The sequence below is a fragment of the Nothoprocta perdicaria genome, unplaced genomic scaffold (assembly GCF_003342845.1).
Source record: "Nothoprocta perdicaria isolate Ctin4 unplaced genomic scaffold, notPer1 scaffold_39, whole genome shotgun sequence".
Taxonomy (NCBI): domain Eukaryota; kingdom Metazoa; phylum Chordata; class Aves; order Tinamiformes; family Tinamidae; genus Nothoprocta; species Nothoprocta perdicaria.
This window is the reverse complement of record NW_020455632.1, coordinates 906,920-932,534: the sequence shown is the minus strand read 5'-3', so window position 1 is coordinate 932,534 and position 25,615 is coordinate 906,920. Positions and strand designations below refer to the sequence as shown.

The following is a 25,615-nucleotide window of genomic DNA, read 5'->3' as shown; positions in this document are numbered from 1 at the left end:
CTAGTGAAGAGCAGAGTCTTTCCCATAGATATGGATGGAAAAATTATTTTTGCTGGGTCAGGTCTCCATATCCAGATGTGAAGCAACTTGAAGACAATTTTTTATGGCTTGCATTCTGTCCTGAAATGTATGATTCACACAGCTGTGACTTTATAGGTCTCCTCTGTCTATTGGCATTTAAGTATCTGTGGAGTTCCTAGGAAAGACCAATTTATACGAACAAATTCTACCAGCAGTCCTGTGCATGGAAGCCTTATTTCACACAGAAAATACAGATCAGTTTCCCTCTTCAAGTGAACATATCCTGGTATAAATACAGGGAAGAGAAAATCTCAGAAATATTGGGAGAGAAGAATAGGAATGATTTGCCTGCCATATGGCAAAATCTTTCTATATATATATATTTTTTGTATTGGTCCTGCATTTCATTTTTGCATGAAATATGTATTTTTTACATAGGTATATTCTGATATGTCAAGWTTTTATCATACTTCTGGTAAATACCTTCAAATACAAGAAGGCACCTGAGGTTGTCACTTAACCATACCTTCAGGAACCAGGACTTCTGAACATTATTGTCAATAAGAATGAATGACTTTGGGAAGTCATCAGTCCCATGAATTTGGGAGATCTGGTAACAGTGTATTTCTTCTAGCTACATATTTTCTATTTAGACAAAGCCATGGAGGGAATGCTCTGTGTTTAATTATTTACAATACCAGAAAAGTGTCTTTTAATCTTATAGTTTTTTTTTTATTGTTATTTTYTATGCCCCAGGCATAGGCACAGGTTATATATAAAAATGTCAATAAGTTGTCTTTCTGATATGCCTGTGTTAGAATGATTACTGTCATTATTTTAGCATTTGGAGAAGACAGTTTTAAAGATATAAAAGATTAAATTCCCCTTTTCAGCTATTTTAACAGTAACTTCAAGCAGGGCCATTCCAGATTGCAGACCATTCCAGACCAGCACTGGAAGAGAAGAACAAGTATTTCTGTGCATGGTGGAATTAATGAAGCCTCTTTCTTTACAAAAATCATTTTTTTTCCCCTGTACCTGACCCATTTTTCCATTTTCCATTGCAATAACTAAAGTTATTGCTAAGCCCATTGCCTCCTGTGCTATGGTGGTTCAAGGTTGAATCTGTGCTAATTGGTCAGGCATGAAATCCATGCTGATTGCCTGGAGGAACAGGGTGACCATAAAAACTAATTTTTTTTCTTTCTTTCAGCTTTGGTGCTACTTTGGTTCTGTTCTGTAACTTAACTACCATTTTTTTTCCTGAACATTGCAGAAAATTAACTGTGTTGTCACCTCAACCTCTCTGAAATTTTCTCAATTAATTTAAAGGGAGAATAAATAATGAGGCAGGGAAGAAGTGACAGAATAGCCACAAGTTGCATTTTCTTGAGAAATCAGCTCAAATTCTCTAGTGGAAGAAGCAGGACCTGTGCCTGACTCCATAGTGTTTTATTTAACTAATTTCACTATAAATATACTTTGAAACTCTTCCCGTTTTCCTCCTGAGATAACTTTCTACCCCTGTTGGGCTGAGAGCAAAGTCAAACTAGATGCATCTGAGCTCTGCTTTGGAAATGAAACGTAGCAGTTAATTTGCAGCACTGCCAGTGCTTCCAAAACAGAATATGAAAAGACAACTGCTTCAGATGATGGAAGTGACAGTGGGGAGAGGCGCCCTTTAAACTTTGCAAATGGGATGGGTGCATCAGGAGTGTAATTTTAAAGGAATCTGACAAAGATGTTTACAAAGAACAATCTTCTTACTTGTCAAAACAGTTTTCAGACCTCCAAAACTTGGCAGTCATTGAGTTTCCAGGGTCCTTCTGAAGTTGGCAAACTGCCTGTTCGATGTAACTCTGGACTGTCATCCGAGCTGTGTCTTTCAGAGTTTCAGATTACCTTCTACATGAGCAAGCAGTGCACTCCTTGCCTCTGAAGGCAAAGAACTTCAATTTCTGAAACTTAAATTACAGTTTCTCCAGGGRAAAGCTGATCTGAAATTATGTTAAAAGATAAGTCTTCAAGGGGGAAGAAAAGACTTTAAATTCAGAAAATAAATGTTTATTTGGAATGAAAAGTAAATAAATAGGGGAGCATGAGAATAGGAGTGTGGGGAAAAGGTTTTAAAGGAGAGTGATGACTGGAAGATATTCTTTTAGTCCACTTTCCTTTGTCACAGAGGAGTGCAGGGGTTGGGGAAGACTGTSCAAAAATTACTTTGGCCTGTATTATGTTCTGATATGTCCTTGTCTAGTTTGATTGTGGGATGGTGGACCTGGATCTACCTACACTCAAAAAAAAATTCTTACAGAGTGCATACCACAGATCCTGGGAATTATGGTAATTATAGAGGCTAATAAAAACACATATAAGCAGCAATGAGGGTCCAAAGTTATAGGAAAGGGTCCTGGATGAGTATCTCCAAGTTGAGCTGCTCAGGGACAGACCTTTTGCACAGGGACTCCTGTTGAAGGACCCTGCTTAGAGRCATCTGTCCTAGTGTTTCTGTCTTGGAAACTTCAGGTTCCTCAAGTCCTCAAGCTCACCCAGAAGAAATACTGACAGATATCAACTATATTAATTTCTCACATGATCAACACAAGCACTGCATCAGTTGCCTGGGGGTCTCCATCCTTCGAGATATTCAAAACCTGACTAGACAGGACTTGGAGCAACTCACTCTAGCTGACCCTACTCTAAGAGGAGGGTTGGACCATATGATCTTCAGAGGTCCGTCTGACCTCGACCATTCTGTGATGCTTGCAGTGGCTTGGAGGACCACATTGTAGGAAAGGGTTTATCTTTACCTGATTAACTCTTATTTTGGTTTTCAATTTAGGCTGGCACAAAAAGTTGCTGACTTTTGCAATGTAGACATGAGCTGAAACGAGCAAACTCTCCTCACAGGTGAAATCATCTTTATTACCGGGTGATGGCTTCCAGGCTCTAAAAATCCTYGTTGACTTTATACTCAGAGGTTGCACTTGAGCCGTTTGGTCCATTCTGTCTCTCAAATATTTAACTTCACAGCTAATCASTATCTGATAGCTCTTGTTCTAGGAGGAATACATGCTAGAAACCTATACTTTGTAACTGAGGTATGCTGGGCCAGAGATGAGGGATATTTTTTCCCTATTACAACTTATCTGATGGAAAGTTGAATTTTTGAAAGCATTTTCTTTTCTAATGTGAAAAAGTAAATTTATTGAAAAATACATAATTGGAGGAAAAAGAATGTTGATGCAGGCTCATACTCTTTGGAGATGAAATGGTCATCTGTATTCTGGTCACCTATATTTCTTGTGATGTCATTCTGGTATTGCAGGTTCACGTTATTCTCCCAAATATGGGAACTCTGCCTTGCTTGCATYTTCTAAGATGTACCATGGGAGAAGATTTGTTTTACTAAAAAGGGATAAAATTTTCCATTATGAAGTGAATGGCTAGTCAAGTGTATAAGGCCTTTWTTTGGTAAAAAAAAAATGGCTTTCTAGATAAATTTTCCAGGTATTGACATATAAATCTGTGTAAAGAATCAGCATTTTTGCTATATACCTCCCTTGCCCTCAATATTATGACCATTTTTTGTCAAATTCTCCTGTCTCACTTTCTTCAGGGTAAACCAATGTTCATCTGGGAACACAACTCTAGCAGAAGCAAATGATTAGGCAATTGGGGTGAGTAGAAACAGAAATCTGTAAATACTCTTGCTCTGGTGGAGCATTTATTGATGGGATGACTAGTCACAGTAAAAAGCTGCGAATTTCAAGAGAGGATTTTGTTTGTTTGTGGAATAGCTAACAAAGCTGGGATGAAGGAGAGTGAGGGAAAAATGGAGCTGAAGAGAAGCTGTTGCCTAGGAAGGAGAGCATTTCAGTTCTGAAGTGGGATATTGGAAGAATCTCATTAAAGTATTGGAAGAATCTCATTAAAGTAGCAATCATAATCTGGGTAATGGCTTCTAGGAATCAATCTTGAGATTTTAAGGAAGTGGACAAGATCACCTCTGCTTCCTGCAAAATCTTGTTCTTTGCTTGGATCCTTGTTCCTCGGATTAAAACCTTTCAGTTATTTTTGAGGAAGGCAGCTTTCTCTTTCATATTTTTCCTCCTCTTTGAACTGGAAAATAGGGCTGACTGTTGTGCATCGATTATGTGAATCAGGCATTTTGTAATCAGTTAAAATCCATAAAATTTTCAACTAGTTCTCTTATATAGTATTTTTAGACAAGATAGATCTCTGGCATCACGACCTCCTCTCACTTTGTTAGATGAAAAATCTTCTAAGAARCTCTTTTCTATAAGATCTTACAGCCCCTGAGCCAACTGACATTTTATTTTGAGCCTCTCAGTCACGGTCATTCAGAAGATTTTCACGGACCATAGGAAAAAATGTCCTTAAAAGGCTGGATAAATGTATTTACTGCAGTTCAACAAATTAGTTTTCTTGTAMACATCCTGCAGTTACAATGGTTCTTGGTGCTCATTTTGCTAYTCAAGAAAGCCAATTTTTCCATTAAAAGCATTTATAATTGTTTTCCCTCCATTGTCCTAGCCACGTTATAATCATGTCATGTAACAACCTTTAAAATGTGTCTAGAAAAGCCTGCAGCTGTTCCCTCCTTGCTCTCTCTCTCTCTATTGAGTTATATTTAAGCCAGTGTCTCTGAAAACAGGCAGTAATAAAAGGGATATTATCCTCAGCAAATATCTTAATCACGGTAAATCTCTGTTGCCCTACAAATGACTGCACGGGGGATTACAGCTGAGTAAGCCATTTGCTGAATATCACTGCCACCTTTYCTGGGCCATTTAAGCATGTTTAATTTTTCAGGGTGAAACATGAAACCCACTAATACAAATGTTTGCATTTGGACTGAATTATAGCCAGCCTGTAACAGTTAGAGCAGGCTTAGGACCAGATTGTGACTGGTCTGCAGGAGGTCGGTTCTTCTTGGGAGAATGAGAGAGAAAAAGGCAGATTCGTTCCCAGTCCCAGCTCACTTATGTCACTTACGCTGCCTTGGTTCTCTTCAATATTTATATAAGAGTATTATGGGTTGAAGAACAAGTAAATATATGGATGATGCTTAGCTCCATATTTTCTTTCCATCAATCATAGCCCATACCATTGCCCAATGCCTGGAAGCCATCAGCGCCTGGATGAAAGGCAGCTGGCTTTAGTTCATCCTGGCTAAGATTGAGGTGGCAATGCTATAAAGCAGAAAATACATCCAGGGACTTGTGTCCCCTGTAACTTCACTTCCCATRTGTTTGTTTATCCAGATTTCTACCAAGTTGTCCAGAAACATTGAGAGCATCTGTTCTCCAGTTATCAAGATTAAGGGACTTTTAGGGAATCTGAAATAGTGCTGCCTACTCTATCATTTCTTTATCTTTTATTTTCTTYATTTATAAATAAATAAATATTTATCTATTCTTTATTTGTCTTTCTCTCTTGAGGACTCCCAGCAACAAAAGGTGCTTCCTAGGGCGGAATTTGGTGACCAGAAGGAGGTGGCACCTTTTTCAGGCCAAGAGCACATCACCCTTAAACTGCACTAATTCCCAAGGAGTATGATTCAGTATCCCAGTATCCAGTTCACTATCCCAGTATAATATTTCGAGCCATCTGCCTGACAACTTCCTGAAGCAGRTCTAAGAGTGAGAATTGCAAATGACAGAGGTAGAGATTTATTGTCTATTATCTCATGTCTGCAGGTCCAGCTCTTGGTAGAAGTACAAGTGATCATGAATCACAGAGTTTTCTGAGTAAAATGCAACACTCACAGGAATTAGGACCCAGTAAATTTCCCAAATGCTAAACTCTGACTTGAAGAGTTAACAGAATTATATAAAATATTCCAAGGACTTTACATGAATGCACAGAGCACGTGGATAAGCAATCAGTTATATTTGTTGATTGGAAGAAGTAGCTGATAATAAACCAAAATGGAACAGGAAATTTGGTTAGTGCCTTGTAAGAAATAAGATCTTCACAGAGGACTCAACTTGCAAGTTGCAAGCAACTTGCTCACTTCAAAACTGATCTTTTTCTAAAATTAATCAGCTATTTCATATTTCAACCACTTTAGTTTGTCACAGATATTCTCTATTCTCATGTTACAAGTTTAATATTAAGCTCTGTATAGCTTGCTCTATTCCRCTTTTGTGCCCTATTTTTTTAATTTGAATCCATATTTTTTTCTAAGCAACAAAAGTCTATTTTTTTTTCCATTTTGACCATCTATTCCTATTTGCAATTTTTGTTGTCTTTGCTGTTCCTATGATTAATAAGCATAACTTTGATTAAATGATAGTGCTTATACTCGAATAGGTTCTATTACACACTGTAAGAACTTTATTCCTGCTTCTTATCACTGTTTTAGGTGCTCAAATGGTCATAGGTGCGTTACTATAGATATTCCTCAGGGTTATGTGATCTTCAAACAGTTTCCTCCACGAATGAGTTCGTTCTTAACTCTGTCTTTATCTATTGAGAATTAATGAGAAACTTTTAAATCAAATTAAAAGTTTGGGAGGGTGAGAAATTCTACTTTTAGTGGGGAAAAAAACACCCTGGGACCCAAAGATTTTTGAAGAGGGCTAAAGAGGGAGAAGAGGAGTCTTCATACCTCAAGTATTCTATGATTTTACTTTGGTGGAAGATTTTCAACAAAAAAAAATGTCTCTTGAGCCTGTAGTTATAGTACAATGAAAAAAAATTCAAATATGTTGTAGCTGCCGTGAAATAAAGATTTCAGCAATAAATACCAAATACTTTTTGCTAGTGTTCACTGATACTGAGGGATTTGATACATATAGACTTTGCAGAATTTCTCAGATTTTGTGTATTGGTGATAGCAGACATAAGGCACCAATGACATGGAGAGACAAATGTCATGTCTGTGCTAGTAGGTTATGCAGGACTGGGGGCATCCCCTGGCACTGCCAGATGATTATYCACATATTTAGCCATTAGTGGGGTCTGGTAGTTTTGACTTGGGACACCCAGCAGTATTTGGACTGTCCAAACATGGACTGACCCTGTTTGGGAGGTTACTTTGGGTGGGGAATCTACTCCCCTTAAGTGTAGATGCATCAGCGAGCAGAGAGGAAGAAGAAAAAGGTTTCGCTGTGTGAATGCAAGCTGAGCCAGGCCAATTGCCACTGAGACTAGAAAGCAATTTTTGGCCCATAGTAGTTACATCTTTAGCAGTGAATAACATGATCCAATGGAATGTTGCTCTGCAGAGACTGGGGATGTTGAGGTTGTATCCCTGGCGCTGCTCTGTGTTGGCTGGGGTGGTTGTAGACAAGTCAGTTCAGTTTTCTTGGTCTCTTTCATGCACATATTTAATCAACTTGTTATTTAGATTCAGCTCTCCCAAATGGAGTTTATCTTCTGTAGTGTGTTGGTAGACATAAATGGAGAGGACCTTTTCTAAGCTGGAGCCTCTAGGGGTTCCCATAATACAAACAATAATAGTGAAGAGAAGAAATGACATGTGATTGCTTGGGAAATAATTGTCTAGTCTCTTTGACAGATGTGAACTGAGAGACTGTTCCATTTGCATCAGCCAYACAAAAGCATGGCTATATATATATATTGTGTTCTTATCCATTGCACTTGAAAGCAGTTTTGCAGAACTATATGTGCAATGGATAAAGCAATTCCCATCATTAACAAAATTAGTACAGCTCCTTCTGGATCTGTCAAAGGAGATGTCCTTGTGAAAAAAAAAAAGAAAAAACATAATTTTGTTCACTTTTCAACTGTTGTGAAGTAGAATAAACACTTAGCACATGAAGGGCTGATCTCTGTAGGAAGAACATACCTAAAGATGGGCCTTAGTCTTCACCTGCCTTTCTAAAATAACCATGGGGAAATCACTCAATTGCCATGCTTTACTTGTATGCAAAATGAAATTRTTGACTATTTATGGATCTCTTGTGTGCTTGATTAAAAAAAAGGAATCATTAAAATGTGCTGATAATGCTATAAAAGTAATATGTAATGCAAATGATCACTGCTCTTCTAGCAAATGCAGATTCTGCTGGCAACTGATGTGCACATCTGGGCATATGCCAAGAATTATTGGTGCTGCTGACAAACTCACACCATGAGTTGGTGATAAYGCTCCTTTCACACTAGGGGCCCAGCTCTGGATCAGTGAATCATTAAGTGTTTGTTTCCTTCCAGATGAGTACAAGAGTAAAGCAGCCTGTGAAGATGACAAGCTGAGGCTAAGCTGTAAGAAGAGCATGGTGATAGCCATTTACTCTGCTGTCTTTGGAAGGACACAAGGAGGCAGCCTGGAGTGCCCATACCAAAGCCTGGGGATGCCCATGATTGGTAAGCAGGGGGATGTCTTGACAGAGCACACTGATTTGGATGGGGTAATTTCATTTATTGTCATCGTGGCACGAAACATGGAAAGCAGAACTTGGCACATGTAACCTGCTACTGTTATGCAGCTAATGTGTGGCACCTTGTTACCCAATAGTGATCTGCATCACGAGCTCTGAACTCCYGAGATTCACATACACACCCTAGCCCAGCTACTGACCCACATAATTTTGGCAGATTAATCACACTAAATGCTTGAGACTATTTCCTGTGTTTCTTGGTCAATTTTCTTTCCTCCTGGTATTTCATCCCTACCTCATGGAAGAGTGTATTATCAACAGGTGTTATAGAACACTTATGATAAAGTAAAGCAAGAGATTATATTTAAATTTTAATAGAAGTTAAAACAATGAGCAAAAATTCTCAAAACAAGCTACTAAGTTGCATCATGTTGGTTTACAGTACTTCAAGTTGCTTCTTTTTTTCTAGGCTATCACAGTCTTGTATGTTTGTGTCTTAAAGATCCATAAATTTAAAAAGATTCTCTACAGCAGTCTGTTCTCAAGCCAAACTCAAGCATGAGTTTGAGTATTTTGAACTGTGTCAGATGTCCACAGTGCAAAATCCTGTGGTCAGCATTCCTGTAGTCTCTGTAGAGGTGAGAGGGGATGGAGCAGTTTCCCCAAAGGAATCCCTTCTAAAGTGGGGGAAGTTTCCAGACGGCTGTAAAAGGAATCCTRGTGTCTATTCTGTATCTGTATTCCAGCTGTATATGGAGATGTTTGTCTTCAAACTGATCCAGCGCTCTTAAGGAATTAGTATGCTGTTCAGATGGAGACATGTGAAGTGACTGCTTGGAAATATGATATGCACATGATGGGTGTCAGTGGGAAACCACAGGTGGAATTAGGCCAGCCAGGTTGCTTGTGCAGCATGCTGGGTGCAGAGCTATATTGCTGCAAGAATCTGTACACTTGCAGCATAGCTGAGTAGTTCAGACTCCTACCCAGTCTCACGGTTCAGATGTTTGTCAGGAGAGTCATGCTCCCTAAAAATGTTTTCTCCTGTCTTCTGAGGTGAGTCATTTGTGCCTGGATTTGCTGTAAGTCTTCTCAGCTGCCAGAGAACAGATGTTAAAGTAGATATGCTTGACAAGTTGGCTTAGGCCTTTTTTATGTGGCATGTGGGATGGGCTGAGAGTGTGGACACTGCTGGCTATAGTGGTTTGACTACCAGTTGGTGACTTAGACTACAAGGTATTGACTTAGTGAGTTGGTGAAGTTTGATGGGCTGGAAGCATGTTCCCAAGCAGAGAGCTTCTCTGTCCTTGATGAGAGTACAGCAATAGGCATTTACAGGTGACAAAGTACTGGTGTTGGGATTTGCTTTCTGAGGGTACACATGAAGCAAAACTCTTCCATTTGAATGAAAGCTGCAAAGGGTTAAATTCTGCTCTTTTACGTGCTGAGCAGCAAAGTCTTGAAACTTAGACCAACTGAGAGCCACATATGTGGAACTAGGGAAGGAAGGCAATGGGATTGCAAGAGCAAAGCTATAGCTAAGAGAACAAGCTGTGAGGTATGACAGCAAGACTGATGTGCTTGGATGCCTGAGTGCTTCAAAGTGGCCTTGTGAGGTCTCTAAATTGAGAGGTTTGTCCAAGGAAATAAGGAATTTGATTCTAGAGTGTRGCAAACACACTGCTGGAAGGAGGCAGGCCAGCTCTTAGTCACGAGTCACAAGAGAGGTTTGATACAGAATACAGTAAGACCAAGCTAACAGTGGGAATGTCTAGGTAGCTTTACACTGAAATCTAGGGTAGAATTCTAGGCTGTGGACTGAGGCTAAAAGCAATTGACTTGTTGGATAGCAACTTTGTGTGAGATGACCTGATGGTACTGTGTGCTTAAGATGTAATTAGGACWGGGGGGTTGGTAGCTGTGGTTATCACTTGGATGTTGGCTCTGAGAGAGAGGAACTAAGACAGACCCCATCCGCAACACAAATCAGAGAAAAAGCATATATTTACTGTGCTGAGGTGGGGGTGTCGTGCTCCGTATTGCCACTCGTAATCGTGGGAGTGGTGTGCRGAGCTCCCTGAACCTTTTTCAGAAAACGTATTCCTGCCATGGACCTGCCTAGTCCAGGAGGCAACTGCGTTCCTTCAGGAGTAGGTGAAAACATCACGGCTTGAAAAAGCCTTCTGTAGCTAGAGAACATTTCTCTGCAGGTTTCCACTGCCATGCAATATGCTGAGGGCCATCCTGTGACAGCTTTTGATCCTGAACATTAGCAGTGACCTGATCTAGCACATCTAACTGTATGACTGAGACTCCATGTCAGCATCCCGTTCCCGTAAAGCCGAATCCAACTCCTTTTTGCACTGGAGGATTTATTCTGTTTGAGCTTTGTGGGACTGATGATTTGTAGCAAGTCTAAGCCTTGGCTAAAGACTTTTTGGTGGGAAGTAGACCCTGGACAAGTTTGCAGTGATTATTTTAACTTGATCAGCATGAGATACTGTTGAGTGAATAATCCCTCACAGTTATTCCCAAAGATGTGTGTCTGTTCTTCCTCTCAAAATGAAGAGAAGTTCATAAAATTTTGTTCTTTTTCTGAACAAAATACACATTTATGTTGCATTTAGAAACCTACAGCTTCTACGTATGAGACTTTTATAGAACTGAGGCATAAGAAGAGGAGGAGGGATGGCACAGTAGAGCATTGCATTCATTTCCAGCTCTGCCACAAAGTGAGCAGAGAATCATTTACTGTGAGTTGCTCCTGTTTTGTAACATTTGCAGCCCTTTAACACCTGCCTGCATAAGCTTGTGACTAGTGCAGGATCTCTAAGTAAGCCTTCCTACACCATGCCATGCCAAATGTGTGTTTTCTCCCTAATGTCTGTATTAATGTGCTTAGCTTCTGAGAAGGAAAAGTTGTTGGGGGATCTGTGTCTTTTCCTTGTTATATTAAAATAAGAAAAATCTGCCAGGATTCCCTTTTAACCAGAAACATGCTGAAACTTGTGTCTCTGATTGTAATGGGAAACCCCCTGCAAACAGCTGGACCCTCCTTGAAAGCCTTGGAAACTCTGGAAAGCTCCTATAGGAATTTGACCTTATTTGTAACTCTCTTAATAAAGCTTCCACTTTGCTGCTAGCATTGGCAGAGACAATACACAGAGCATAGGGAGGTCTCTGGGGAAACACTTATTTGCAAGCAAAAAAGCATTAAGATCCYTTAGCCCAGCGAGTCCTTTGCCTCTTTATCATGCTGTTCACAGCTGCATCTCTTTGAGTGACTTGTTTATAGTGGGAAGCCAAGTTAAATGTGACCTTTTTTTAAAACTTGTGACCAAGTGCAAGTTAATGATCTAATTAGGGGGCTGAGGAGGAGAAGGAGCTTGGATGTTAAACAATTATCTTTTTATCATTTAGTAGAGCAACATCCTTGATCACATTCAGTGCTCTTGACATGTTCACATGTGTATTTGTACAGCAGCTATTGCTGCCCAAAGGGAATGAGATGGACATGTTCTACTCACCTCTAATGTGTGGATCTGGGTCTCCTTCTCAAGGACTGTGTCTYTCTCCATCAAGTATATGGAGAACCCAAAGCAAATTCACTCCTCGTCTGGTTGAAGGGTTGGGGCCTTGGAGTCAAAGTCAACACAAGATCTTGGGAACTCTAGCTCCAAAGCTGAGGTTAAGGTCATATAGTGTGTGGCCAGAGCTGAGTAATTTTTTGAGAAGTGAAATGCCCTTGCTACCTAACATAAAAGTTCTCTCCTGTATCTATAAAGAGAGAAAATGGTAGTGTTCAAAGAGACCCAAGGCAATGCAGGTCAGTGTTTCTGTCCAGCTTCTTGGATCTGATAATATAAGCGCAGAGAATCGAGTTCAGCAAAGGTTGCCTATGCTTTAGATGCTTCAGATTCCCGGGTATTTGCCATTTGGAGGCAGGGCCAGAAAGTCAGTTTGTATTGATTTCCCCCTCTTATTGCAATGACTTGAACCAGAAGCTTCCCAGTCTATCAATAAATATCTGTTTAACTACATAAATAATAGACTCTTACAGTCTTTTTACCTGTGACCAGATCTAGTGTATGAATAAATATGAAATACAGGCAAAAAAAGAAAAAAGAAAAAATTTAGGCCATAAATGTGAGTTACTCTTCCCACYGACAGAAAATGAGTTTGAAGAGATTACTGCCCCTCTGTCCACATGTTCTTGTCTCCCCTCCTCCATCTACGAAACCTTGCCACTCTGTGTTTCTATTAGCACAAGTTGSTGGCTATGGAGTGTTTGGAGATGCTCTTTGTCTACAGCCTGATTTCACCATTCTGCTGCAATGCTCGGTCTGTGAGATGAGCAGCGTTCAGCAACGTGAGTCAGATTGCAACTTTCTTTTTTAACATGCCCGTCGGGCTTCCAGGGTGCACTTCCCTCTAGGTGTGATGCTCTCTGCCCAAGTTTGATTTATATTCAGTGCAGAAATTACCTTGTTATGTGTAATACTGATGATTAAGAACATGTTTTTAGAGGTTGAGCTGTGTATATGTAATAAAACCCAGAACTATCCAGGTTTGAAAGCTAAATAAATAGCAGTTGCTGTTTAATTCACATGTAATACCTTATTAAATCTAAATTGAAATGAAAATCCCATTTAGAAGTCTATAAGTCAGAGTAGGACAAAGCCTGCTTTCAGAAAGTTGTTTTCAAGTTCTAGATGGTTAGCCTGTTTCACTTCTTGTTTCAAAACACCAGGAGGCAATTAAAATCACTTTACAGCTCTGTTTCTAAAAAAACTCAAACCATTGTTGGAATCCATAGAGCCATAAAAATGATTTATATAAAATTGTAGGGTTTCATGTGCACACAATTGATTTTTTTTAATGATAAAAATCCATTCAAATTTGTTTCTGGACAAGATCTTTTTCAAAGCCAAGATTTAACTGGCTTTAAAAAATAGAAAGTTTACAGTAGAGTATAACTCCTCCTGAAATGGTCTAAATAAAAATTCTCATGGCAGTAATTTGAAAGGGCCTAACAAGCTCTACAGTGATATGCAATAGCTATTTGAGGAAATAAAGTGGGTGTTTGTATTGCTTTCAATAGGGTCATCTTAAGTGATCTTACTAAAGACTCTTCTTGCCCTGCTATTAGTTGAAAGAAATAAAGAATATACTCCCCAAAATAAAAGGGCAGAACTTCAGAGTTTTAATTTTGTAACATCTCAACTGTTTTCCATGGAGTTACTYGGAATGAACCAGTGTAACTTGTTCAGAGCTGATAAAAGTTCCTCTTAAAATAGTTCTGATGGCAATCAAGAATACGACAAAATTACCATGATGCTGAGCCTGAGAAACAGAGATAATGTGAAACCTGTAAGGTTGCAAGCCTGCACTGYTGTATTTTAGGAACCAAGGACAAGAAGTGACTTGCAGGTTGCGTCAGTTGTTAGTCTCTTAAARGAGGCTCACATATTTGGGAAGTTTAGACCTTGCTTCAGCCTACATGAAGTCAGTAGCACCCATTGAAATGTCCCCATAACCTGGAAAACTTTGTTCTTGTTTTGCTTCTGTTGGGCTGCAATAAATTGGAAGAACAGATGAACTCAGATGAATTACAGAGTGGATGCACTGAACTGCAGTATTCGTATCTTGACCCGTCTAAAGCAAAACCTCTTAGTTCTTTGTTTTTTATCAGGAGTGCTTTATAGCCTACAACCAGCCATTTTCTGCTGCAAATTAAATCATAAAATTTTTACTGTCCCTTGCAGACCAAAACTTCTTTGTTCTCTGAGACTTCTTGGAGCCAAGTTTGAAGCTGTCCCCAGATTCTTGCTTTAGCACCCCAAACCTGCAAAGTGGGATTCATTTGCTCAGTTTTACACACTCTGAGTCAGTCTCTGCAAAACTGGAGCCTTGTATGTTTTATATGAATGTTGGTTCCAGATGAAAAAGTGATAAGATGATTTGAGGTTGCATTAATAAACCAAATGGTTCTAAAACGTGACTATAGCATCTGCAATTAAGTCTGCAATTGATCTTTCAATTGCAGTCTCTAGATGTAATTCAAGTTTTCTTTAAGACCGTTTTCTTTTTTCTAGCCCACTGCTAAAATTTCCAAAGTTTTATGAAGTGTTTGATGAGTAATTTTTCTCTCTTTCATTAAAATGTACTTTTTAATATGAAATTGGCCTTCTTAGCAAACCCTCCTTGATGCTTGGAGGTAGGGGTTTTTACTTAACTGCCCTTTTCCAATGGCATTGTATGAGATATAGATGTTAAATCCAGCTGCACTGACACCAGGTTCCCTTCCACTCTTTGTAGTAATGACTATATGAATTTATATCAGAAACCAAACTCATCATGATAGGGAAACACCAGACACTGCAGAAGTATTGGTCAGACAATCTCTCCAACATAAAAACTTGAAAGGCTTTTTCTGTGTGTGTGTGTGTCCAGAAAAGTAACAGATTTACTTTGTAGTTTTTCTGAAATCTGTCACGTTATGAAGGAGCTGAACTTTGTGTCAGCCCCTGTGCTAATGGGGCATCCTTGACGTACATGAGAAACTGTCCAAGAGCAGAAGGGAAACTTCCTTCACTCCTCTTTATCATAGAGATTCTCTTGCACAAAGAGAAAGTTTTGAGTCACTCCAAGGTAAAATGTGAAGGACGTTTATCTCACTGACAAGACTGGATTACTTTACTCCTACTTTCATCCTCCTTTCCTTTTCATTGAAGATTGTTTTCTCTTTTGGCAAATGAGTAGATAACCACAACGCTGATTCAGACCTCTGTCAGGTTTCTTTGCAGGAATTAAATTTCTCTTCTGTTAGTTGTTTGACCTCTGCATCTTCTGTATTTCTTTCTGTCCTCCCTGCTTTGTTGCTCTCAGAAAATAACTTCTCCTATTTTGTTCTTTAGCAAAAGGTCCTGCTGCATGTTTTGGAGAAAAATTGTGTCTTGTTTGGAAGGGTATTCCCTCCTAGAGATCTCACTTATTTCTAGCATGTATCTTATTCCCTCAAGGGACCATTTATGTTAACTTGTTCTTTTTACTTGATCCTTGAAAGATAGCAAGGAAAACTAGAGCTCTGCTGCCTTTTTAAAATCTGCATGTTGGTCTGTTCCTGATGAATTTACTCTGAGCCAAAGTGCCACAGATTTCATCTCTTGACCCGGCACCACCAGCCATGTTCCAGTTCCTAAACACGTACCTCACACACACCTTCGCAGATAGTGTTCTAGGCAGTGAATCTCTTTCTGAAACTTTTTATTACAACCAATCATTTCATCCTTCTGATACCACAAGATCTCATGGTTTTTTTTGGCATATGGATCATAGCCTGTTCCAGGACTCTGTCACCCTCRCAGTGAAGTTCTTCCTCATATGGAGGTGGAACTTCCTGTGTTTCAAGTTGTAGCTTTTACTCCTTGTCCTAAGGCCAGCACTGAGGAGAGTTTGGCACCATCCTCCCTACATTCTCCCCTCAGGTACTTATACATATTGATCAGTTCCCCTCTCAACCATCTCTTCTCCAGGGAAAACAGGYCCAGYTCACTCAGCCACTCCTCATACAAGAGATGCTCCAGTCCCTTAATCATCTTTGTTGCTCTCCGCTGGACCCTCTCTAGAAGCTCCACATCCCTCTTACACYGGGGAGCCCAGAGCTGCACCCAATACTCCAGGTGTGGCCTCACCAGAGCTCAGTAGAGGGGCAGGATCCCCTCCCTTGACCTGCTGGCAACACTCCTYCTGATGCAGGCCAGGATCCCATTCGTCTTCTTGGCCACGAGGGCACACTGCTGACTCATGGTTAACTTAGTGTCAACCAGGACTCCCAGGTCCCTCTCTGCAGAGCTGCTTTCCAAGCAGGTCAACCCCTCATCTGTCCTGGTGCCTGGGGTTATTCCTGCCCAGGTGCAGGACTTGTCCCTGTTGAACCTCATGAGGTTCCTCTCTGCCTAAGTCTCCAATCTGTCCAGGTCCCTCTGGATGGCAGCACAGCCCTCTGGAGTGTCGGCCGCTCCACCCAGCTTGGTATCGTCCACAAACTTGTTCAGCGTTCATCAGTCCAAGTCACTGATGAACAGGTTGAACAGCACTCGTCCCGGTACTGACCCCTGTCCGTCAACACTGGCCACAGGCCKCCAACTGGACTCAGTCCCATTTATCACAACCCTGGATCTCAAGGGAAAAAGGAATAAAGGTTTGTTCATTGAATGATCTGATGCTCAGATGAAAGAGTTTGTTGCTGTGATTAGTTATTACAAACTACAGCGTAGATGATGCTCTGTGATGTCACATGGTAAAACAAGGACAACAACTTGAAGTTGGGAKGTTGAGATTGGATGTTAGGAAGAACTTCCTAGGAGGGTGCAATACAGGGAMCAGTTACATCGAGTGAATTTTGATACCCAATTAGATGGTAGTACAGCTGATCTGACTAAGTGTTGGATAGATTCTTCTGAGTTGAAGTTCAGACCACATAATGGTTCAAAAGGTCCCTCCCAAGCAACCCTAAGATCCTGAAGTCTGTGAAAAAAGTGGAGAAATGGCTTTTTCTTTATTCTAAGAGAGTAGTCAGTGCTGGTGTATGCTCCATGTCCTGCTCCCTTTCTAGTCACATGCACAGCTTCTGGAAAATCCCTGTGTGCCTGCCTTATGATACACTAACATGTTAGCATTTATAGCTCAGGTCCACTTGGCCGTGTTGCTCTGGAAGACCTGCTCAGCAATACAGGAACCTCCTTTTGCAGGCTCAACATATACATAGCGAGTCTGAGCATGAGCCGAACAAATGCAGATGTTTTCGGGCATCTGGCATATGCCCAGCTTAACTATGGGGTTAGTTATCTATCTTAAAATAAGGTGTCTAAATCTGTCTGTGGGTCCTCTTGTGACTACTGCTGCCTTGGAAGAGCCTGGGATCTCTGGTTGGACATCTAAGGATTACTAGAATGCAAAATTTAAACAGTTTGGAAACATTCCTTCAATCTCAGATAGTTTCTGCAGCCAAAAGCAGCAACGTATGGCTTGGCTCAAAATTTAGATGTGTCACCCTTGTTGGAGAAAAACAAGTAACAGTGAGTAACCAGAGGAACGGATGTGATTAATAGGCTTTGGCTCCAATTTATTTTTTTTCACCAGGAAAAGTAATAAATAAATACCCATGCTGGGAAGCAGCTTTAAACTGCCTAAAACCCATTCATTGTGGTGAGCTTGATGATATGGACATTACATCACTAAGACTGATTCCAGGATTAAGGCCAGTGCTCTCTGCAAACTGCAGCTGGTAAAGTCCTTCCCCAGTAGACCAGGGAGGAGTATCCAGTCTAAGAGTCTTGGAATATGAAATGCAACTGGTAGGATGAATTACCCACTGAGGGCTTAGAGTAAGAGCTGGAATGAAACTGCTCAGCAGTGAGTGTTTGTGGAGTGATCCCACAATGGGGAATTCAAACAGACCTTTCAGTAGTAGCAAGAGTGGATGGGTGTGCAAGTTTTAGGAAGTGGGGRCAGACATAAAGAGGATAAGACAAGCTGATAGCAGTGTTCTCCCAAATCCAGACTGTAGTTTAAAATATTCCAGAAGCACAGCTGATGTCTTTAAGTACTTTCATGTGTAGAAGTTTCACCATAGGCAAAATTCACATTTGATCTTCTGCAGTRTACTGAAGCAATTCAAGATTAATGAAAGCAGAGAATAAATCTGATTCAGCCTATTCTCTATCATCTCTGGAGTGGTTTTTTTTTTACTTCTCAGCTAGGACATTTGATCTTTGTGTGCTCTAAAAGACTGTTGGCTATTCTTAGCACCAGTAACTTCAATGGTAGCACGTTTAGATATTGCTGTTTGTGAGAGTCCTTCTTCCCTGATCTCTGATACTTGATCTCTTGTCTATCACTGGTGTCAGTATGATATTTAATATAACATGCACAGTTTGCATTCAGCAAGCAAGAAAACAAAAAGGCAGCAAAGGAAAAGGCATGTTCCCTGGAATAAGCATGCCATTGGCTCTGATGAGAGTACCATATCCAATCTTCTGCTCGTGAAGACCTGGAAAATAGGAAATGAGCCAGCTGCAGGGGACCACAACTCAACATTGCCTTGTCACACTGCTAGGACTTGGTTCCCTTGCATYTTTTGCGGTGGCCAAGGATGTAGCTGATGGATAAGAGATCCTTGTCTTGACTTTCTAAGCTCTGGGAATAGGTGCCTGGCAGGTGGAGTTTTCTGACCTGGACTTTCCTCCTTAAGAAGTGCTGATGTGCTTGAAGATCTCATTCCAGCTCACATCCCTGAGGATGTGTTTACATTTGGAAGTTAAATTATCTGCATGCGCTTCATAACAGCCAACATGAGTGATGCTGAGTATTTTTATACTCCCGGGACATGGGATACAAGAAAAGATTGTATTGTCACTTCCAAAACTCTGATTGTCATAGTGGTGACTCTGTGATTTATAAAGGTGCTGTAGCCTCAGCCATCTCTCAGACATCTACTATTGACATCTCCAGTGCTAGTTAGCAAAGGAATAAAAATGCTTGAATATGACAGTTTGACATCCAATTGAATGACCTCCTTGTCACAAATCCTTTGAAGTACATGAGAGAGATGGTCCCATCTGGAGGTTATGATGCCTCTCTTACCCTTCTCAGTTCAATGTGTTATGTGGAGGACTGACATGTTGACAGGTTAAAAAAAAAAAAAAAGAAAGTAAAAAAGAGAGACCAAGCTAATTTCAGTATCCTCCTGGTTAGTAAAGGGCTGTTTGCTCTTTTGAGTCTGGGCACAAACCATTTCTGCTTAGATCTTGTACGGATGGAAAATGAAGGAAAATTCCCTTTTATGAACAAAGTCTTTCAAGTGAATGTTTTGTCAAATTTTGTGCAACAGAATCTTTTTTTTTTTTTTTTTTCAGGACTATTTGCATAAGTCTATAAGAATATGACCCAACTGAAGCTCAGGCTTTATCATGGGGCAAATGAAAGCAATGTTTGGATTTGCCATGTGGCAGTGTGGTCTTGTCAGTAATCTTTTTGGTAGGTCTTGTGAAGTGGTTGTATGAGATGAGTTCCTGCCAGTCTTCTTACATTTTGTGAGATTTCAGAGCTCATTAGACTTTGGAGGTAAGGGACAACAGTGAAGACCTGCCCAAATTATAGTTGTTTATTTGCCATTAGAGCTATGGAAATGGAGTGCTACAAAAACCTCCACAAAGSTTGCTGAAGTCAGATTGGCAACCAGTTACAAATGACGCTCCTCAACAGTCATCAATGCACCAACTTYGTTATGGATGATGGAGTGAAGTGCTCCCTTACCACGTTTGAGGGAGATGCCAAGCAGTTCAACTGTTACACTGGTGGAAAGGGCTGCTGTTCAGAGGAACCTCAATGAGATGGAGAAACCTTGTGAAATATTATGAAATTTGAAAAGGCAGATGTGAAGCCTGGCACGTGGATAACACCCTGCAACAGCACAGGCTGGGGGCCAGTTGGCTATAAAGCAGCTTTGCAGAAAAAAGACCAGGGTTTCCTGGGGTGCAATTTGAAATGTGATTCATCTGTAAGCTCTCGTGTCAATGAATACTAAGCAGACACAGGCCTGAACTGGAACACAGCAAGCAGATCAAGGAAAGATTTTATTCATTGTTTGATGCTTACAAGACTGAAACTGAAGTAGTGGAACATCCCATTTGGGGGTTCTCAGGATGATTTTGCAAGCCCAGCAAAAGGCTACTAAAGCTGGTCAGGGAACCAGAGCATGTGGCTTATGAGGAAAGGCTGAAGAAGCAGTGTTTGCTTGGCYTGGAGAAGAGGATGCTTGGAGAGAACTTATTGCTGTCTTCTACTACTTAAAAGGTGGTTATGTAGAAGATTTTTCTTGGATATGCACAGCAATGAACACAAGTTGCAGCAATGGAAATCTGATTAGATATAAGAGAAAAAAATCTTCACCTGATGAGCGGTTTAGACCTGGAACAGATGCTCGGGGAGCCTGTGGAATATTTGTCTGTGGAGATTTTCAAAACTTGCCTGGACAAATTCCTGAGYAACCTGATGTAACTTCGAAGTTGGCCCTGCTTTTAGCAGGAGATTGGACTGGATAACCTCCACATATTGCTTCCAACTAAATTATAGTGTGGTTTATATGCTGCAGTCCCAAGACATGATTCTTATCCTGGATGCATTTTCAGTGTTAARGCTTACAACCAGTCCTTGTAAAAGAAACTTTTTTTTTTTTTTTTAAAGAGACTTTTTTTCTCCCTGTTTCTTTCTTCTATGTTAGGAGATTTCATCCCCATCTGTAACTGAAGCATATAGAATCTTTTCTGCACTTGGCTAATTTTGACTAGTGCAATTTGGACTGGAATGACTTGCTATTGGAGTGTTGAGCATTTCACCATTGATATTTGATAAGTAAATATGGAGATGTAGTCTGTGCCATGATAAACTCTGTATCAGAGGCCACGTATGTACTGGAAGTAGTACATCAACATCTACAATAGTACATTTAACATCTATACGGCTAAGCAGTAGTGTGGTCCATGACATGGTTAGTTTCTTTGGACCAACTAATTCTCTCTAGTCTAGGAGACAATCTGCAATCTCCAGGAAATTCTGGAGGTGGGTTATAGGACTAGGACTGGGACTATTCCCATTAGGTGGTGCTGACTTAACAACTCTGTTTTGAAGAGTAAAAATGCTCAGTAACACTGTTCCATAGCAGTTGGCTTCAGAGTCCAGAAATGGTCTAGGGCATGGTTTCATTTACTGCTTGGATGTTACAACTCAAGCTACATTTGCACGGGTACCTGGGGCTGAGGAAGGGGCTAGAGCGCTCTCTCATGACCGTCCGGGGACAGTAAGACACATTTTCAGGAGTAGCATGGACAAGACTGTCCTCTCCTGGGGAAAATGAGATGTAACTAGCTGATAAAGGTAGCTTCTGGACACATTAACTAGTCTATACTAGTGAATACAATGAGCCCCAGTCCTAGGGCTGACTGGCCTCATGTGTCAACAAATAACCTGTCTACCCTCTGCTTCCCCAACCCTTCTTCCACTCAAGAGGTTCAGAGATGCTTCCTGCAATCTGATAATTGGGAACAGCTCTATTATATTGTTCCTGTGCACTGTCTGGAGCAATGCTAGCTGGCACAAAATCATGCTAAGGAAAATGGTAATGCTTATACAATKTGATCTGTCATGGGATGTCAAGGTKTGAGCTCGATTTGGTCTTCTAGAAGTCAATGTGGATGGAGATCTTAGCTTGCTCAGAACTGCACAGGAGGACAGAAGTCTTCAAAATCAAGACATGACTGACGATGGCTAGAAAYGCCAATGATTTTAGTGTGAGGATACACCACAGAGAAAAGAACTAGAAGCATTTTCTATTTGCTGAACCTTCAGGTCTTGTAGCTGAAGAGTCAACCCAGTTGATTAAGGTAGAAGGTGGATTATGAGCTTAGTTACTGCTTGTTCTTAAAGGAGGAGTGTCCCAAAGAGTGAGCATTGCTGGATGTATGCAAAAATCGTGCCATGCCTCTCACAGGACCAGAAATGGAAGCTGCATGGATTCTTCTCCACTCTCCTGAGGAGGTAGCGTGCTCTTGTGTGGGAGAGTGTGGCACTGGTGTAGACAGCTTTGTAATGAAGTCTCTTTTGTGTGAGAACAATAATAAATAGAAAGAATGGGTGCCCACCATGAAATCCAGCACAGTGCTTAGATTTRATGAGTTTCTTTAACTGGACATTTGACAAAAAGACAATAAAGCCGCATTGCTGCATGCCAGATGTTTCCATTGGAACCCCTGACACTCGCTGGATCAAAAATCCCCTAAGGAAATTTGGGTAGTTCAGTATGAAATGCACATGGGGCCCTTTTTCCCATATTCTTTTGTCATTGGCAGCATGTGAAATAAAATATTGTCTTCGATTTGAACGTAAAGTTGTGTTGCCCTCTGGGCTTAGTTTTCTGTGGCTTTCCTGTGTGTGTCATGGCTTTTGTGGTGCTGGTTCTAGCATTCAATACCTTGTAGGGTTTCTTCTCTCCTTCCCTGACTCCCGGTTACTGACCAAGAGTGGTTTCCTTTCCCCTTCGCTTTCCTGCTGCTTTTAGCAACTGCTTGATGTTGAAGACTGTTCTTCTTGTCAGCCTCATGTGCTTAGCCCTGGCCAGACAGTAAATGCAAACTATCAGTCTGGCACCTCAAAGTTCAAGAGCTGCCTGTACAAATCATTTTCACCTTAGCTGAGAAAAGAGCAGCGAACAATCTGATAAAATGTACTAGTTGGGGAAATATTTATCTTTGCAGCTTTGCTTATTCTAAAGTCCTGGTAGGCCAGACATTTCTAGTTGCGTGGTATAAACACAGTTAACAATATTTATACTCACAAAGTACTTGGTAACATTATAGATATCAGACCTCCTAGATGTCATGAGACTTAGAAATAGAGCATCCTTTAAGGCCAAACAGACATGCTGATTGTCTCTGTCTGCAGAATGGAGTTAGAGATGGTAACTACAGATATGGGACAACTTCCTCAAATACAACAAAAGCTAAAAAAGCCTAAAGAAACATACCTGGATTCTATCTATCTCTTCATCTCAAAATGAAACAAAACCAGGAAAAAAAATCCTATCGCACTCAAATTATAATTTTGCCTTTCTCCAAACAAGATCGTATTTATCTCTCTTCCACGCATGAGTGAGAATTTGCTAATAATGTTGCATATTACTTTGATATATTGTATTATCATAGTAATATAAGTAAATCAGCAGTGCTTTAATATTGTAAGTAAGTGTTTTAAGTGTAGTATTTGTGTAATTCCTGTTCTTATGACAGTCTCCTAGTTAATGTAGAGCTTATGGCTTTTCTGGATGAATGCACTGGAAGGAGAGTCCCGAGATCTGAGCATTTTTCCGTTCCCTGATGTGATGTTGTTGGTCTCTGTTCTTTCTGTGACTCTTCTCTGTTTCTCTATCTGTTAAAATAAGGATACCAATACCTCTCTTAGRTCTTCATAGAACAAACAGCAGATAAGAAGGATATTCTTGTGGATAGGCTTTTCTTCTTAGTACCAAGCCATCTTTTAATTGCAGCGTTCTTTCTACTGATGAGGAAGAGCTTCTAGTTCTTTACTATACTTTTCTGTAATTTCCTTTTACAATTTACAATTACTAGAGGGATTTGAGAGTGAGATACACCTTCCCATGTATGCACAAAGATCTTGAAATATTCATAGAAAGCTCATGCATATCTGCTGTCATGCCTCTGCTCTCTCTTATAAGACTAGCTGTCTAATGTGGATGGACAAATATTCAGAAATAGTTTGTTTTTTTTTTTTTCCCCTTTCAGAGTGTCAGTCAGCTACTGCTCTCCAAATCATGATCAAGCGCTGTCATGGGAAAAGGAGTTGCAGCATATATGCCAGCACCTATGAATTTGGAGACCCTTGTTACCCTGGCATCCGAAAGCATCTTAATGTCATCTACACGTGTGGTAAGCTACACAATTCCCTTATTTTAGCTGTTACTGGGGTATGTGTTTGATGGACAGCAGCCTATGAAAAAAGGCAAGGTTGTAATTGTGTAAAAAAAAAAATTGTTGAGCTCTCAGAAGATTATGCAGGTTACTGTGATTCTTATTTGGTCACATGAGAAGGTTCTGTGGATCACTTGAGTGGTTTAACTCTGACTCTGTTGGTTTGACAGAAAAATCAGAAAATACAGAAGTGGTGTTTGCTTAACTTATCCAACACTGGCTCTGCAAGGCAGCAAGAGCTGGCAGCTGAAGCCATTTGGGATGCCTTCAACCTGAATGTTCATGGCCATTTGTTTCATTTGCCTGCAACAGTTTTGGTTATCAATAAGCCCTTTTTCTTTCTTTCTTTTTTTTTTTTTTTGCTTTGTTCTGTTTATCTTTCATTTGTACAGATAATTAAGACACACCAATCTATACCCATCTAGAGCATTAGTAGAAAATCCCTGAAGGTTCAGCCTTCAGGTGAACATTGAAATATTTCCTAAACATTGAAAAATATTGTTTGAAAAAATATGTCCTCAGTTAGGAGCACACGTCATAGTGTTAAGTAGATGTTGTGCTGCTGAAAAAAAATCMTTTCTGAATTCTGTGTTATCAAAACAACATCTCTTCCTCCATCATTGGAGATAYTATCTCCATCTTTGGAGATATTGAAAAATTGTCTGGACAGGATCCTGGACAGCATGGTCTAGGTGACCCTGTTTGAGCAGCGYGGTAGACTAGGTGATCTCCAGAGATCCCTTTTACCTCCACTATTCTGTGCTTCTGTGATTCCTTTAGTAATGAAAATCCATTCATTTGTAGCTTCAGAAGGTGATATATTTGAAAACATTTGCTTGTGGTATTTGCTTATAAAGATGTTGCAAGGATCCTGACCCATTAAAACACTGTCCTCCCATTTCTTTCTGTGTCTGCCTGGAAAAGGACTCAGTGCCGTCCTGAATCTGCTGAGCCTCTAGCAGAAGAGGCACTGGCTGCATGTTCACACAGCATCAGATCTGTGGGTCTGTCTCTAACTACATACTGACTATGAAAGCTAATGTTTGAGAGGGAGTTGTAGCAGTTCCTGTAGTTACTATAGCATAGCTGACGTGCAGCACCTGGAAGAGCAGAGAGAGACATCCAGGAGCACGAGACTATGAGCTCTTGTTTGGCTGTTGTTTCCTTTGGCAGGAATGATAGGAAAGTTGAAGCTTTTCTTCTTGGCTTATTTGTTCTTGTTTGAAGATGCAGCAAGGAGTAGCAAGGCTTAGTGCAAAGCCTTGTGAATTTTCCACCCAGGAATGTCATGTTGTTAGATCGGTTTTCTCATAAGAGAGAAGCTTATTCTCATGGGAATGTGATGAAATCCAAGGCAACACAGCAAAACAACACGTCTTTTTGGAATCAGATGTCCAAGAACAAACCAAACAGAGCCCTATGATGTATTTCCAAGAGGGTATCTCAAAGGCCTGTGCAGTCTCATTCTGATGTTGTGGTCCTGGTCCCTAAGCCCACTACAAAGGGCAGCAGTGATCTCTCAGTCTGGCCCCAACTTTCCTAGTCAGTTAGAAAACAACATCGGATTTTTTTTTAATGGGTAAAACCTTGGACTTCAAAAGCGCCCATGGCTCCATGTCAAAATCATGATCTCAGGCATAGGTCTGAGTTGCCTATTGTGATTATCAGCCACACATT

The 25,615-nt window shown here is 40.4% G+C and overlaps 1 protein-coding gene across 1 annotated transcript in view; it reads left to right on the top strand.

Moving 5' to 3' along the window:
- EVA1A (eva-1 homolog A, regulator of programmed cell death) overlaps window positions 1–25,615 on the top strand; it is a 181,820-nt gene that overhangs the window by 62,494 nt on the left and 93,711 nt on the right. Inside the window, exons 4-5 of the mRNA XM_026044908.1 lie at window positions 8,227–8,379; window positions 23,753–23,896. Of these exons, the coding sequence (XP_025900693.1) occupies window positions 8,227–8,379; window positions 23,753–23,896 (297 nt within the window). The remainder of the gene's footprint in view (window positions 1–8,226; window positions 8,380–23,752; window positions 23,897–25,615) is intronic.